General features: G+C 39.9%; 1 protein-coding gene across 1 annotated transcript; it reads left to right on the top strand.

Annotated features, from left to right (window-relative positions):
- Positions 1-4,863: 4,863 nt before the first annotated feature.
- Positions 4,864-7,180, top strand: LOC107155631 (G-protein coupled receptor 83-like). The gene is made up of 4 exons (XM_015501592.1): positions 4,864-5,259; positions 5,447-5,572; positions 5,893-6,026; positions 6,457-7,180. Exons 1-4 carry the CDS (start codon positions 4,864-4,866, stop codon positions 7,178-7,180), a joined length of 1,380 nt encoding a protein of 459 aa, XP_015357078.1.
- Positions 7,181-11,885: the final 4,705 nt, after the last annotated feature.

Raw genomic sequence — 11,885 nt, 5'->3', positions numbered from 1 at the left:
TCTTCTGCCTATTTGGCTAAAGAGAAGCCCTAATGCAGAGAAGCGAATCCTCACCAACTAGGTGAACTGAAGTTCAGGAGCCTTGTCTCCACCTGGGAATCTGGAAAAACGCCAGAAAACGTGCGGCGCTCCCTTTCCCAGCCCAGATTCCTAAGGAACACTGGAAAAGGCTGAGGCTCAAACCTTTATGGACCTTGGTTACCTTTGATGCAGCGCTGGGGCTGCTGTCGCTCAGAGATGGGACACAACCGCAGCCCCTGGCATGGGGGTAATTCAGATGGGGGTAATTCAGGTGGTAAGGGGAAGGGTCCACAGAAGAGGATGCATCCCTCCTTGCTGTCTATTATTGTTCTTCCCTAGTGTACAGCGAAAATACCAAACCCCAACTTCATCCTCAGACCTTCCAAGACTTGGACATTTGGAAGAGTGTAGCTTTGAATTTGAGTTGTTATCTTTTATCTTCACCTCGGATATTAAAGGGTCTTTTCGGTGAGGTGGGGGGATGGGCAGACCTTTATCTGGAACACTTGTGTGATTGTGATCCTTTCTCCCCCCCTCCCCCCGCAAAAAAAAATTAGATGAAACAGTCTTCACCCGAGAATCAAGCACAATTTCTGGCACTACACAGCAAGCAATAATCCCCCCCAGAGCCCCCTCCCACTACACACAGACTTAGTGGCACCTGCTGTAAGATGTTTCAATCAGAAATGGTGGCATTTTGCAACATAAAGGAGGGCTAAGCCTGGTGTGGTTTAATTTGGCCCTGAGGTACCACACATCCCAGCCCAAGAAGCTGACTAATACAGTTGTCCTCATCACATTTATTTTTGGGGAGGGAGCAGGTAGAGGTGGAAAGCAGAGAGAGACAAATCAAGGAAAATCTTTAACTCCCTTTCCTGTAGTGTAGAATGTAAAACATCACCACACTAATGTACACCACACAAACTAACCAGATAGAAACATGCAACCCATACACTACAATAGCATGTATGTCAGAGAAACCACATAATTACAGCATGCAAGCATAACACACAAGGCATACACCATATAAGATAAATATACAACATACAAATCTACATTGTGCAAAACACAACAAATTTTGTGCTCCACACAAGTCCACACAGCAAATATAGGACAACTTCCAAACACAAATCACTCAAAACACATGTATCACAAATATACACATACAAACCCCATGAACAGACTCTACCACATAGACACTCCACATATACTCACACAAAAAATATTCCCTTTGCTTCCTTTCAAAATGAGCTTATAGGTTTAAAAACAACAAAAAAGGCTAGTAAAAGTGGCTCATGCCTACAATCCCAGCAGCTTGGGAGGCTGAGGCAGGAGGATCACAAGTTCAAAGGCAACCTCAGCAATTTAGTGAGACCCTAAGCAACTCTGAGACCCTCTCTCAAAATAAAATAAAATGATTATAAAATGGGCTGGGGATGTGGTTCAGTGGTAAAGTTCCTCTGGGTTCAATCCCTGGGGGGAAAAATGTAGGTAGCCATAGAGAGAAAATGATATACTGAGTGATTTTCCACAGTGAATGGGGGGATGTCAAGAAAAGAAACCAATAGAATTATGATGAAACTTTTATATCAGTAGTATATATTTTTCTGCATATTCCCAAAATGTTAGTTTGATATTCACCACCAGATTATGAGGTAAATAACATTTCAAGTCCAATTAGGGAAGTTAAGGCACAGAAGTTGACACACAGTGATTGCACATATCTATGGAGTACAGTATACCACTTCAGTACATGTATATGGTGGGTCATTATCAGGGCAAGGTAATTTGCATATACATAACCTCAGACATTTATAAGTTTTCTTGTTTTGGGAACATTCAAGATTCTTTCTATTGACTTTTTTGAAATATGCAATTAGTTGTTGTGAATCATAGTTATCCTATTGAGAGTACAGAAAATTTATTTGCCAACAGGAATGCTGCAAGTTAGTGACAGCAGGGAGGTGGGGTGGAAGTTAAAAACAAAGGTTTTTTAAATTCTGTAATACTCTGAAAACAGTTCTCCCACACACATACAAACATACATATTACTTACCACATTCTTTATTAACTAGCTACCACCTCCTGGAGTTAAAGATTGGTCATCTATTTAAAAACCCATTTCTTGTGGCTTGATTTTTTATTTATGTCCCCTAGCACAAGAAAGAACATCTTAGAACTGACCTTTCTTTTCATAACACAAGGTAGAAAGGTCCTGTGCCCTACTCCAGGATGCCTGTAGGGCCAGAAACCAGAGTTATCTAGCCTACTAGGCCCTGATACCCCAACTCTCATAAGGAATTCAGTTAGTAACTAATTAATTAATTAATGTAATATACATTAGATGCAGTAGCCTTTCTAGGGCAGACTAGGGCATGCTTGGTGAACTGCATGGTGATGAGAATCCCTTTTTTTTGTGGGGGGTCAGGTAATCAAACCCAGGGTATAGGGAGCTCTTACACTAAGCTATACCTCCAAGAATACAGAATTGTGTGTCTTCCAGCATTACAACAAAATATAGATCTGATTCTACTCTCTCTCAAACTTCTCTAATTCAGTTTTTATTGATACTTTCTTTTCTCAACACCTAAAGCACTTAAATAATCTGCATTTTACTCTTAATATAGTGTATATTTCTTCCAACTTGGATCATTCTTTAATTATTTGGTTTCAGATTTGTCTCTATGACTTGGCAGTAAGCAACTTCTTTTTTCATCTGATAGCTGGCCTAGACAAGTATCAGGGATTTCTGGACAAGCTTGCTGATGGACTGATTGATTGTGAACTTATATAGGTAGATTTTGATGTAATGAAATGAGTCATGCCTCCAAAGAATTAAATTAGAAAAGAGACAGTGTGTAGGAATTAACTGGATGCATTTGCTCAGTATTGCCTGGCCAGGGAGTAACACATAGTAGACCCTATATATGCTGCCTAATGCACAGTTGAGTACTTTAAAAATCACAACCTGCTGTTTGGGGCTAAGCTTGTAATGGAAGAGAGTGGAGATTAAGATGGCTTTAACCCAAGAGCACTAGAAATGAATTAATGCATACTATTTCCAACTTAAATGATTTAAATTAGTGATGGCAGTATTCACTGGGATGGTGTATGCAAATTGGTTGTTACCATGTTACAGTGGTGATTTTCTGTGTGTCATTCTCATTGACTGATGAAATATTGTCTCTGGCTCTACCTAGAGCAGGAAAGAAATCACTTTAATTTTTCATATAGGTGTACCTTTCTGGAAATTCATTTTTTAAAATATAGAGCTAAGAAATACTGGATCAAAGTAAATTAGAATGATGATTATTTGCTTTTAAAAATGATTTGCTACAGGGTTCCTTTGGCAATTTCCACTGCTATTTGAAGATTACTTAGAAATTAAGATAAATACTTCAGAGATGAAATTATAGGTAAAGAATGTTTGAAATTCTTAAATGTTCAGTACACACAGAATCTGAATGCACTTCACTGTGTTTCTTGAATTCAACACTTTTCTCCACTCTTCTGCTACCCTACAACCTGATCTGGAGACTGAAAACAGGCACCTAAGGACAGCATAGGGTCCTGAGCCTGCTTATAGATAGCTGATCTTTTCTCACAATAACAGATAAACTTCACTCTCCGTCAGATTTGAGCCTATAAAGACAGTATAAAATATGTATCCTTTATTTTCTCTAAACTTATTTGAGAGAGAAACCTTGGTTATCATTTGCCCCATTACACAATAATAATTGAAAATAAATCAAATATGCTTTTAATATACTTGATTGATATTGCCCACAAATGACCAGACATTTCATACTTACTGAAGGAAATGAGGATGGGGAGTAATAACTGAGTCCTAGGGGTAAATAATTGCTCTCATTGGCTCCACAGGATTCCTTCATCCTAGTGAAGTGAATTGATCAGCAGGACTCCTGGCTTCCCTCCTCCTATAGGAGAAGTGAAGACCTGGTTCCTGAGGATCCCACTTTTTATAACAAAATTTGAAAAGCTTACCCATTCTTCTGTGAAACAGTGATGTCTGTGATTCTTCAAATCTAAGGTGGAGCCAGGCACATTGGTGCACGCCTGTAATCCCAGAGGCTCAGGAGGCTAAGGCAGGAGGATTGCGAGTTCAGAGCCAGCCTCAGCAAGTTAGGGAGGTCATGTGTAACTCAGCAAGACCCTGTCTCCAAATAAAATTTAAAAAAGGGCTGGACAAACCCCAAAAAACAAAAGGCCGACTTATTTCTTTGATATGTGGATGCTAACTCAAAATAAGGGGGCGGGTACATAAGAATAGAAGTACTTTGGATTAGACAAAGGTGAATGAAGGTAAGGAAGGGGGAATGGGAGTAGGAAAGATAGTAGAATGCATCAGACATTACTATCCAATGTGCGTATATGATTACACAACCAATGTAATTCTACATCATGTACAACCAGAAAAATGAGAAGTTATACTCCATATATGTGTAATATGTCAAAATACATTCTACTATCATGTATGACTAATCAGAAAAAATAAAAAATATTTAAAAAGATGACATTCATAGTTGGTTCTGGTAAAATTAGTTTTCATACATAGTTTTTAAGAGTGGTTTAATTTATCAAATTTTGTTAGCCTTTCAAAAGTAACAGTAATAAAATGCAATTCATTTTCTATTTAAAAAAATTTTAAAAAAATTAAAAATAGACTGGGGATGTGGCTTAGTGGTTGAGCACCCCTGGGTTCAATTCCCAGTATATATAATATATAGTGGATTTGGGAGTTTGCAGCCTTTGGAGAAGGTTCCTCATCTATCTCCTTTTTTATTCTCTAGGGGCCTGCTTAAATTGTCACCCCAAACAAAAATGAACTATTCATTTAATGGAAATGGGACATCCCCTTTTCTATTACAAATGGAACATGCCATTGATTGGCTCCACCAAAATTTCACTGGGGTTCCACCAATCGAAGATCAAAGCTGTAATCATACAGATCTAAATGGATCCAGTGTCTCCAGCCCAGAATTGGAAGGGCCAACAGGAATGGCCCAGAAATGGCTGGGGGGCAAACCCCACATTGCAGCGAAGATAATTCTGTCTGTGGCATATGCAGTCATCATAATGGTATCCCTCTTTGGCAACTCACTGGTGTGCCAAGTTTTCATCAAGCACAAGGAAATCAACAAATCAACAGGCCTTCTCATCTTCAATCTGGCGATATCTGACATTCTGATAATTCTGCTCAACAGTCCATTTGCTCTGGTGAGTGAGTATATAGGGTTGGTTTGGAGTGGAAATGTTGCTCCAATCCATGGATGGGTGATAGGACTAAGACGAAGAAGGGACATAAGCCTGCCTTAAGCCCCCATTCTAGAACCTACCTTCTCTGTAAGGCCTGAGGGGATTATCTGAGTGTATAACCAATCTCTCTTTTGCTTCCCTCCTTCAGGCCCGATTCCTGAGTGGACAGTGGGTATTTGGCAGGATCATGTGCCATGTCAGTCGCTTTGCTCAGTACTGCTCCCTTCATGTCTCAACTTTAACACTGATGGCAGTTGCCATGGACCGACATCGGGTAAGACCTCTGGAGGGTCCTTGTTAATAAAAGGGAAGAAAATTAGCAGTGTCCACATAGATTAGACACCTCCCAAAACTCCTCAGGATGGGGCCACCTTTGAAGATAACCTTCACACTTCCTCCTCCTTCCACTGGATACCAATCAGAGTTCCAGTATTTTCAGAACCATAATATATTTTAATCTATTTTCCTTCTAAACTATTTTCAATCCAATCATGTTTTTATTGGAATAAGGTAAATAGTATTAATAGGAAAATTATGTATGTAGGGACTCTTCAGCATTTGCCCACACAAATGACATAGATCTTTTTGTTTCAGGTAATTCTGCATCCAACGAAACCAAGGCTAACACACTCCCAAAGCATACTGACTGTTGTTCTGATCTGGAGTCTTGCAGTTTTCCTTGCTCTTCCTCATGCAATCTATCAAAATCTGTTCTATGTCATCAGCAAGTAAGTCAGACTAGTTACTTAATGGTAATTTTGCCTTCCTCTTTCCAGACACAATGAGGAAATTGACTTTTGAAAAGTTTTTAACTGCATGTTTGTCCTCCTCCAATTTTCCTCAATAGTGGAAATGAAGCCTCAATATATCTCTAATTTTTATTAATTAAACCAATATGATGGGCCTCCAGGTTAGGGACATTGGTGGTTAGGAATCAGATAAGTCTCAATTTGTTCTCTGTCTGGATCAAGACCTATAAGAGAGGATATTATAGCTCCATACCTTAATTTTTAAATTGAAGAAACTAAGAGCTATAAATAGGGAGCTGGGTGGGTTTACTTAAGGACATACTGTGGCAAAGCTGGGACTAGAACCTTAGCTTCCTGAGAACCATTTCACTGGTCTGGTTATCATAACCTCCATTATCTTCTGCTCCAGGGATGGAGTTGTCAGGAGCCACTGCCTTCCTGCGTTTCCAGGACCCAGCAAGCTAGTTGGGAAATACGTGGATCTTGGGACATTTGGCTTGCTGTACATCCTGCCACTGCTGGTGATTGTTATAACATACTCTCACCTGGGGAAGAGGCTGTGGATCCAAAATTCTGTTGGTGATGCATCTGCTCATCAACTTATGGCACACTACCAGAAGCGGAAGAAGAGCATCCGAATGCTGATTCTTATTGTAATGGTCTTTGCGATATGTTGGTTTCCTCTCAATTGCTACGTGGTTCTTATTTCCAGTGCAGACATAGAAACTGAGAGTGTGCTTTTCTATGCCTTCCACTGGTTTGCCATGAGTAGTACGTGCTACAACCCTTTTATCTACTGCTGGCTCAACAGGAGCTTCCGTGCCAAACTTAGATCTATAGCATCTTGGTGCACAAAATATCTGTTGTGCAAGAGCTCCCAGGTTCAGCAGCAAGCACAAGTGCAGGAGAGTCATGAGCTCCAGGAACTCCAGGCATCTGCGCTGCCACAGGTGCCTGTGGCCATTCCAGAGCCTCAGGTATTAGAGGATCCCTGTGTGGCTACAGGGGAGGGGGATGCCCAAATTTCTGCCCAGAGGGAAAAGGAAAATCCAAATGCCTCTGTGAGTCGAAGGCAGCGTTTTTCAATCCTGCGTCCTTTTTTCTGTATCCGTGTTCATTCAGTTAAAATCTAGATGGGTACTCATATACAAAGACCACCTGATCCCTTGGAATTTTGTTCAAAATAGTACCTGGGCACATGTTTCTGATGCACTAGCTGAAAGCATCACTGAGGCCCTGGTCATGACCATTCCATGCTCCTCCAAGGGAAATTTGGCCCACCCATTTAGCCCAGGTCAGATGTTCATGTTCAATATGGTAACAACAAATCAGCTAGAGATGGAATAACCCTTAAGCCAGATGCAGAGACCTAGTGATTTAATATCATGGACTTTCCTACAGGTCCATCACCATTTCCCTTTTGTGGTTGATGATTCTGAGTCCTGGAATCAAAAGGGTATTCACACTATATCTAATGGGGTCTCTGCCACTATAGGGACAACTGCTATCACCACACATCCTATAGGAGTCTATTGACTCACCCAACTTACTTTGGACATGGGAAGGGAAAGAGCTAGATTCTCTAATAATCATTTGACTCTACTTTGATCAGTGATTACCATTAGTGGGTGGTGATAGAAAGATGGAGGAATTGAGAGTGAAAGAGGGAGTAAGTAAAGCATCACATGGAAGACTAATAATCCGTCCTCAACAGTAGGAATGCCTTCTTTTTCTTCAGTGTACCCCTGAGCACCGGCTTGATATTCTCATACCTTTGCCTTCTAGCTCAACTTAACCTGAGGCAAAAGATCATTTTAAGGGAAAAGAAATACTGGCAAATGACCCCAGACATGTGTTTTCCTCATAATCTCAAATGCAACTCCCTAAACTCAGTCATTGCAGTTCTGGTTGTAGACTGCTTTCCTGGGTTTCAGATACCCCATCTTGTAATCCAGAATTGGGCTTTATCATCTGGAGGAATTCATTGGTATTTGTGTTTAATTAGTGCATACCTGCATATCTGGTTTCTTGTGAATTTTCCCATGCAAAGCACCTATCCTAGTTGGCTATTATTAAGCTGATTCACAGCCATGCTCTTCTCCCGATATTTGCACGACAATTAAGTCAACTTTTCCAAATCCATTTACTCCCCACCAACTATAATCTGTTGCATCCTAAATTGGAATTAATACACAAACAGATGCGTGCATGCACACACACTCACACATTTTTATATTCACACAAGTACCAGCTGTATATACTGCCTCTTGTGACCTCTCATGCTATCCTCTTGCCTGGTGCTCTCACTTTTTTCTACTTGTAATTTTCATGCTAACTGAGCCTGGATGTGATTTCATGCCTTAAAATGAAGTCCTGGAGGTTCTCAGATTGTGGCAAATTTTTTGCCGTAGGAATCAGGGTTTTTGTTTTGTTTTGTCTTTATTTTTTATTTTTATTTTTATTTTTTTTTTACTGCTGGTGCTTCACTCACCCTTCCCCTAACTTTACTTTTCTTCATGTTGTGTACTTAGCTGTGACAATTCTATAGATCCCTACCCTAAGGTCTTCTGCTGCTCTGTGCTAATTCTTTTCCAGTGCTAATTCTATGCTTCCACCCCAACTATCTCAAGTTTAAAGGTTCTAATTTTTTACCTTTCTCTCATACCCCCTTCAAGTCAACCACTTTAATGCATACCTTATATGCCCTGTCACACCTTTTGTGAACTTTAACAGTCTCCTTTCCTCATTTCACATTTCTGCTATGACACCCCCAAGCATTGTCATACACATACATTCATAAGCACCCTCATAAGGTACAAAACTGCTTCTCTCTCCTTCCAACATTTCACCCCGGTGCTCACTTTTCCATACCTGTTTGCTCTGGGTTGCTCACACCTAGGTTTTGGTTGCTGCCTTAACCAGAGGTTTACAACTCCTGGGCTGAGGCTCATCATCTCCTCAGTAAATAAGGTCTATATCCATTTCTGGTGCTTTGTTCCACTCTAGGTTCTAGCCCTTTCCTTATCTTTGAATACTTTCCCCCCTATCCTATTTTCCTTCTTCCTGTCCTCCCTCTCTCTCTCACTTTTGTCTTTCTCACTGCTTTCTGCTTACGTCCTGAGTTGTTAACTCCCTCTGTAGTGTTTAGCTACATCTGATATTTCACTGTCCCTGTTCTATATTTTCCCTGTACACAGACCTCCTTCTTTCAGCCACTGCCACCCACATGCACAAATTCATGTGTACGCATGCACCCAATCACATACCTGAACATTTATTTACTCTTTTTGCCACCAATTCTCGATATTTCTCTTGTCTTTGAAGCAGAATAAGGATGAGTAGCAAAACCAGGACACAGTGAGGACTCTTTGAAGAATGTGTGGCCTTTCATCAGCTGAGAAGTATCAGAAGTTCCATGAGAGGACACAACATTTGGACCTTTAAGGGAGCCTGTCTTTATGATGGCATTGATGACAAGGAACATGAACAATGTTTCTGTTTCAGGCATCTTGTTTGTGACAGATCTTTCCTCCTTGCCCTTTAGAATACAAAATATCTCTGCCCTCCTAAATTATGTTGGCTTAGAACATCCATCAGAGGGCACCATGCACAAGGGTACTAAGAAGAGTGGCAGTTTCCTTGAGATCTCAGCATTCCTTAATGAGATTGTTCTTTCTAGCCAAACTGTTTGGTTCTATGTTCTTATAGATTAGTTACAGTTTAGTATCTGCTTATAAATGTAGATAACAAACCATGGTCACAGTAAAGTCAAGCTATGAAGTGATTCCAATTTACTTGACACAGAGGACAGCTTTATCCAAGGCCACAAACTCTGCCCCAAATATGGGGCTTTTGCTGACCTAAAAGACTTAAACTGAGAGTGGATGGCCCAATACAACCTGTCCTTCCAACAGAAAGAAACCTGGTACATACCCAATTCCTATGATGGAAACAACATCTGTACAAGTAAAACACTTGAGTTTTGGTTTACATGTAGGTGCAGGATAGTGTGAATAATGGAAAAGTCCAGGAACTTAAGAATGATTAGAACAGGGTTTTTACTTGACTCAACCATTTGCATGATATTGGACAAGTCACTTGACCTTGATGTGACTCAGTTTCCTCATCTGTAAAATGAGGATAATAATACCTACCTACCTTACAGGGCTGTTGTGAGGGTTATCTGTGAAAACAGATGACACATTTGGAAGCGTTTTAACATCTTAACGCCTTCTCAAATGCAAGGTATTGTTATTATCATCACTGTTAATACTTTCACTTTCTTGTTATTACTATTATACTCTTAATTATGACTATGATTGTTGTTGTTAATACTAATGTAGTTATACTCCCCTCTACATGCTGAACTTTCTTTAGATCTTTTAGAGGGCAGTAGAGGTATTTAAGAACAGACTGCTTGAGATACCTCAATGGGAAAAAAAGAAAAGCTTCCACTGCCTGCTTATATCATTGAAGGCAAAAACACTTGTAGACTTAGAAAGCCAGCTTGAGTAGGGAAACACTAGTTGAATGGCAGATTTCTAGACAATTGAATGAGAGAAGCACAGGCCAACTCATAGTCAAATGTATATTTTTGAGTTAACTTCTCTGGTGGGTTTTCCAATATCTTAGCAGTGAAGACATCAGACAGGAAACAAACTTGAGATATATTAGGTGGTGACAATTAGAACATAAGTACAGAGATAGTACAAGAGCCCTATTCTGAATCCTCATTTCTTTTCTCAAAACCCCATTTACCTATGATTAAATTTAATTCTCTATAACTCTAGTGTATATTCATATTTATTGATGTTTTAGATGTGATAGTAAAATATCAGTTGTAACAGTGCTAACTTACGGTGCTCTTCTAAAATTTGCTTCAAGCGTATTATGGTGTTACATTTAACTATTTCTCTGCCAAAATAGCTCACAAAGAAACAAATAAAACAACAACAAAAAAAAAACCCCAAACCTTCCATAATGCCCCCATAGTGTTATTTATGTATTCCTGCTTATGGGGAACACTGAGAAGCCCCAAAAGATTGAAATCTGATGGTGGACTTTTGGACAGTGTACTACCCTCAAATGCATATGAAGTAGGTTGTGCCTTCTGGAGAGCCTTTACCTGGACTTAAGAGACTGCTTCTGAAATCATATTCTACCTGACAACCAGCAAGTATGAAATGTGAAGTTCTAGTGCTCCAAGCCCAAACTCTCCCCAGTGGTTCTCTTCAGAGGGGAGTAGATAGATGAAGGGACTGGAGTAGAATGACTGTGATTGTACTACGTCTGTTGCTTTTTGTACTTAAAGAGTATTTTGGCTAGGGTGACTTTTTAAGTGCTTCAAACTGTATCCCTTTGTGAATACTTTGTGACTGTGTATGTGTTCAATTAAAAATAAATAAAGTTTGCCTTTTAAGCTGAAGTGGATGGGAGTGATATATTTCATCAATGCAAACTTCTGCTATTGCTAGCTACAAAAAGCAACTTGGTAGTCACTAGCCTGACAAGAGATATACAGATTTTGGAAGAAATGGCCTGTGAATGACACTTGATTACCCTGAGCCTCTGATTGGAATTCTCAGATCTTTGATGCTGAAAGAAACATGTGATGAATAAAAAGTGCTCTGGAGGCTGGGGGTTTCTCTTAAATGTCAAGCTCAGGAGAGGGTGACCTTCCAGGAGGTAGGAGCACTGAGTAGGGAATGCCTCAGGAAGGAAATGGGCAGGAGGATGTCTCAGAAGTTATAGTGTACTTATGAACCCTATTAATTATGACCATTTCTTGCCAGGGGAAATGTGAAGAAAATTAATTTGTAAATGGATATAAAGAGACAG

The sequence above is a fragment of the Marmota marmota genome, unplaced genomic scaffold (genome assembly GCF_001458135.2).
Source record: "Marmota marmota marmota unplaced genomic scaffold, marMar, whole genome shotgun sequence".
In the NCBI taxonomy this organism is placed as follows: domain Eukaryota; kingdom Metazoa; phylum Chordata; class Mammalia; order Rodentia; family Sciuridae; genus Marmota; species Marmota marmota.
Note: the sequence above shows the minus strand (reverse complement) of the source record. Positions and strands in the feature narration are given on the sequence as shown.

Excerpts from the sequence above, each read along its gene's own strand:
- LOC107155631 (XM_015501592.1), top strand. The coding sequence starts at position 4,864 with ATGAACTATTCATTTAATGGAAATGGGACATCCCCTTTTCTATTACAA. Across the intron at positions 5,573-5,892 it reads TTGCCATGGACCGACATCGG|GTAATTCTGCATCCAACGAA; the intron begins GTAAGACCTCTG and ends TTTTTGTTTCAG. Across the intron at positions 6,027-6,456 it reads CTGTTCTATGTCATCAGCAA|GGATGGAGTTGTCAGGAGCC; the intron begins GTAAGTCAGACT and ends CTTCTGCTCCAG.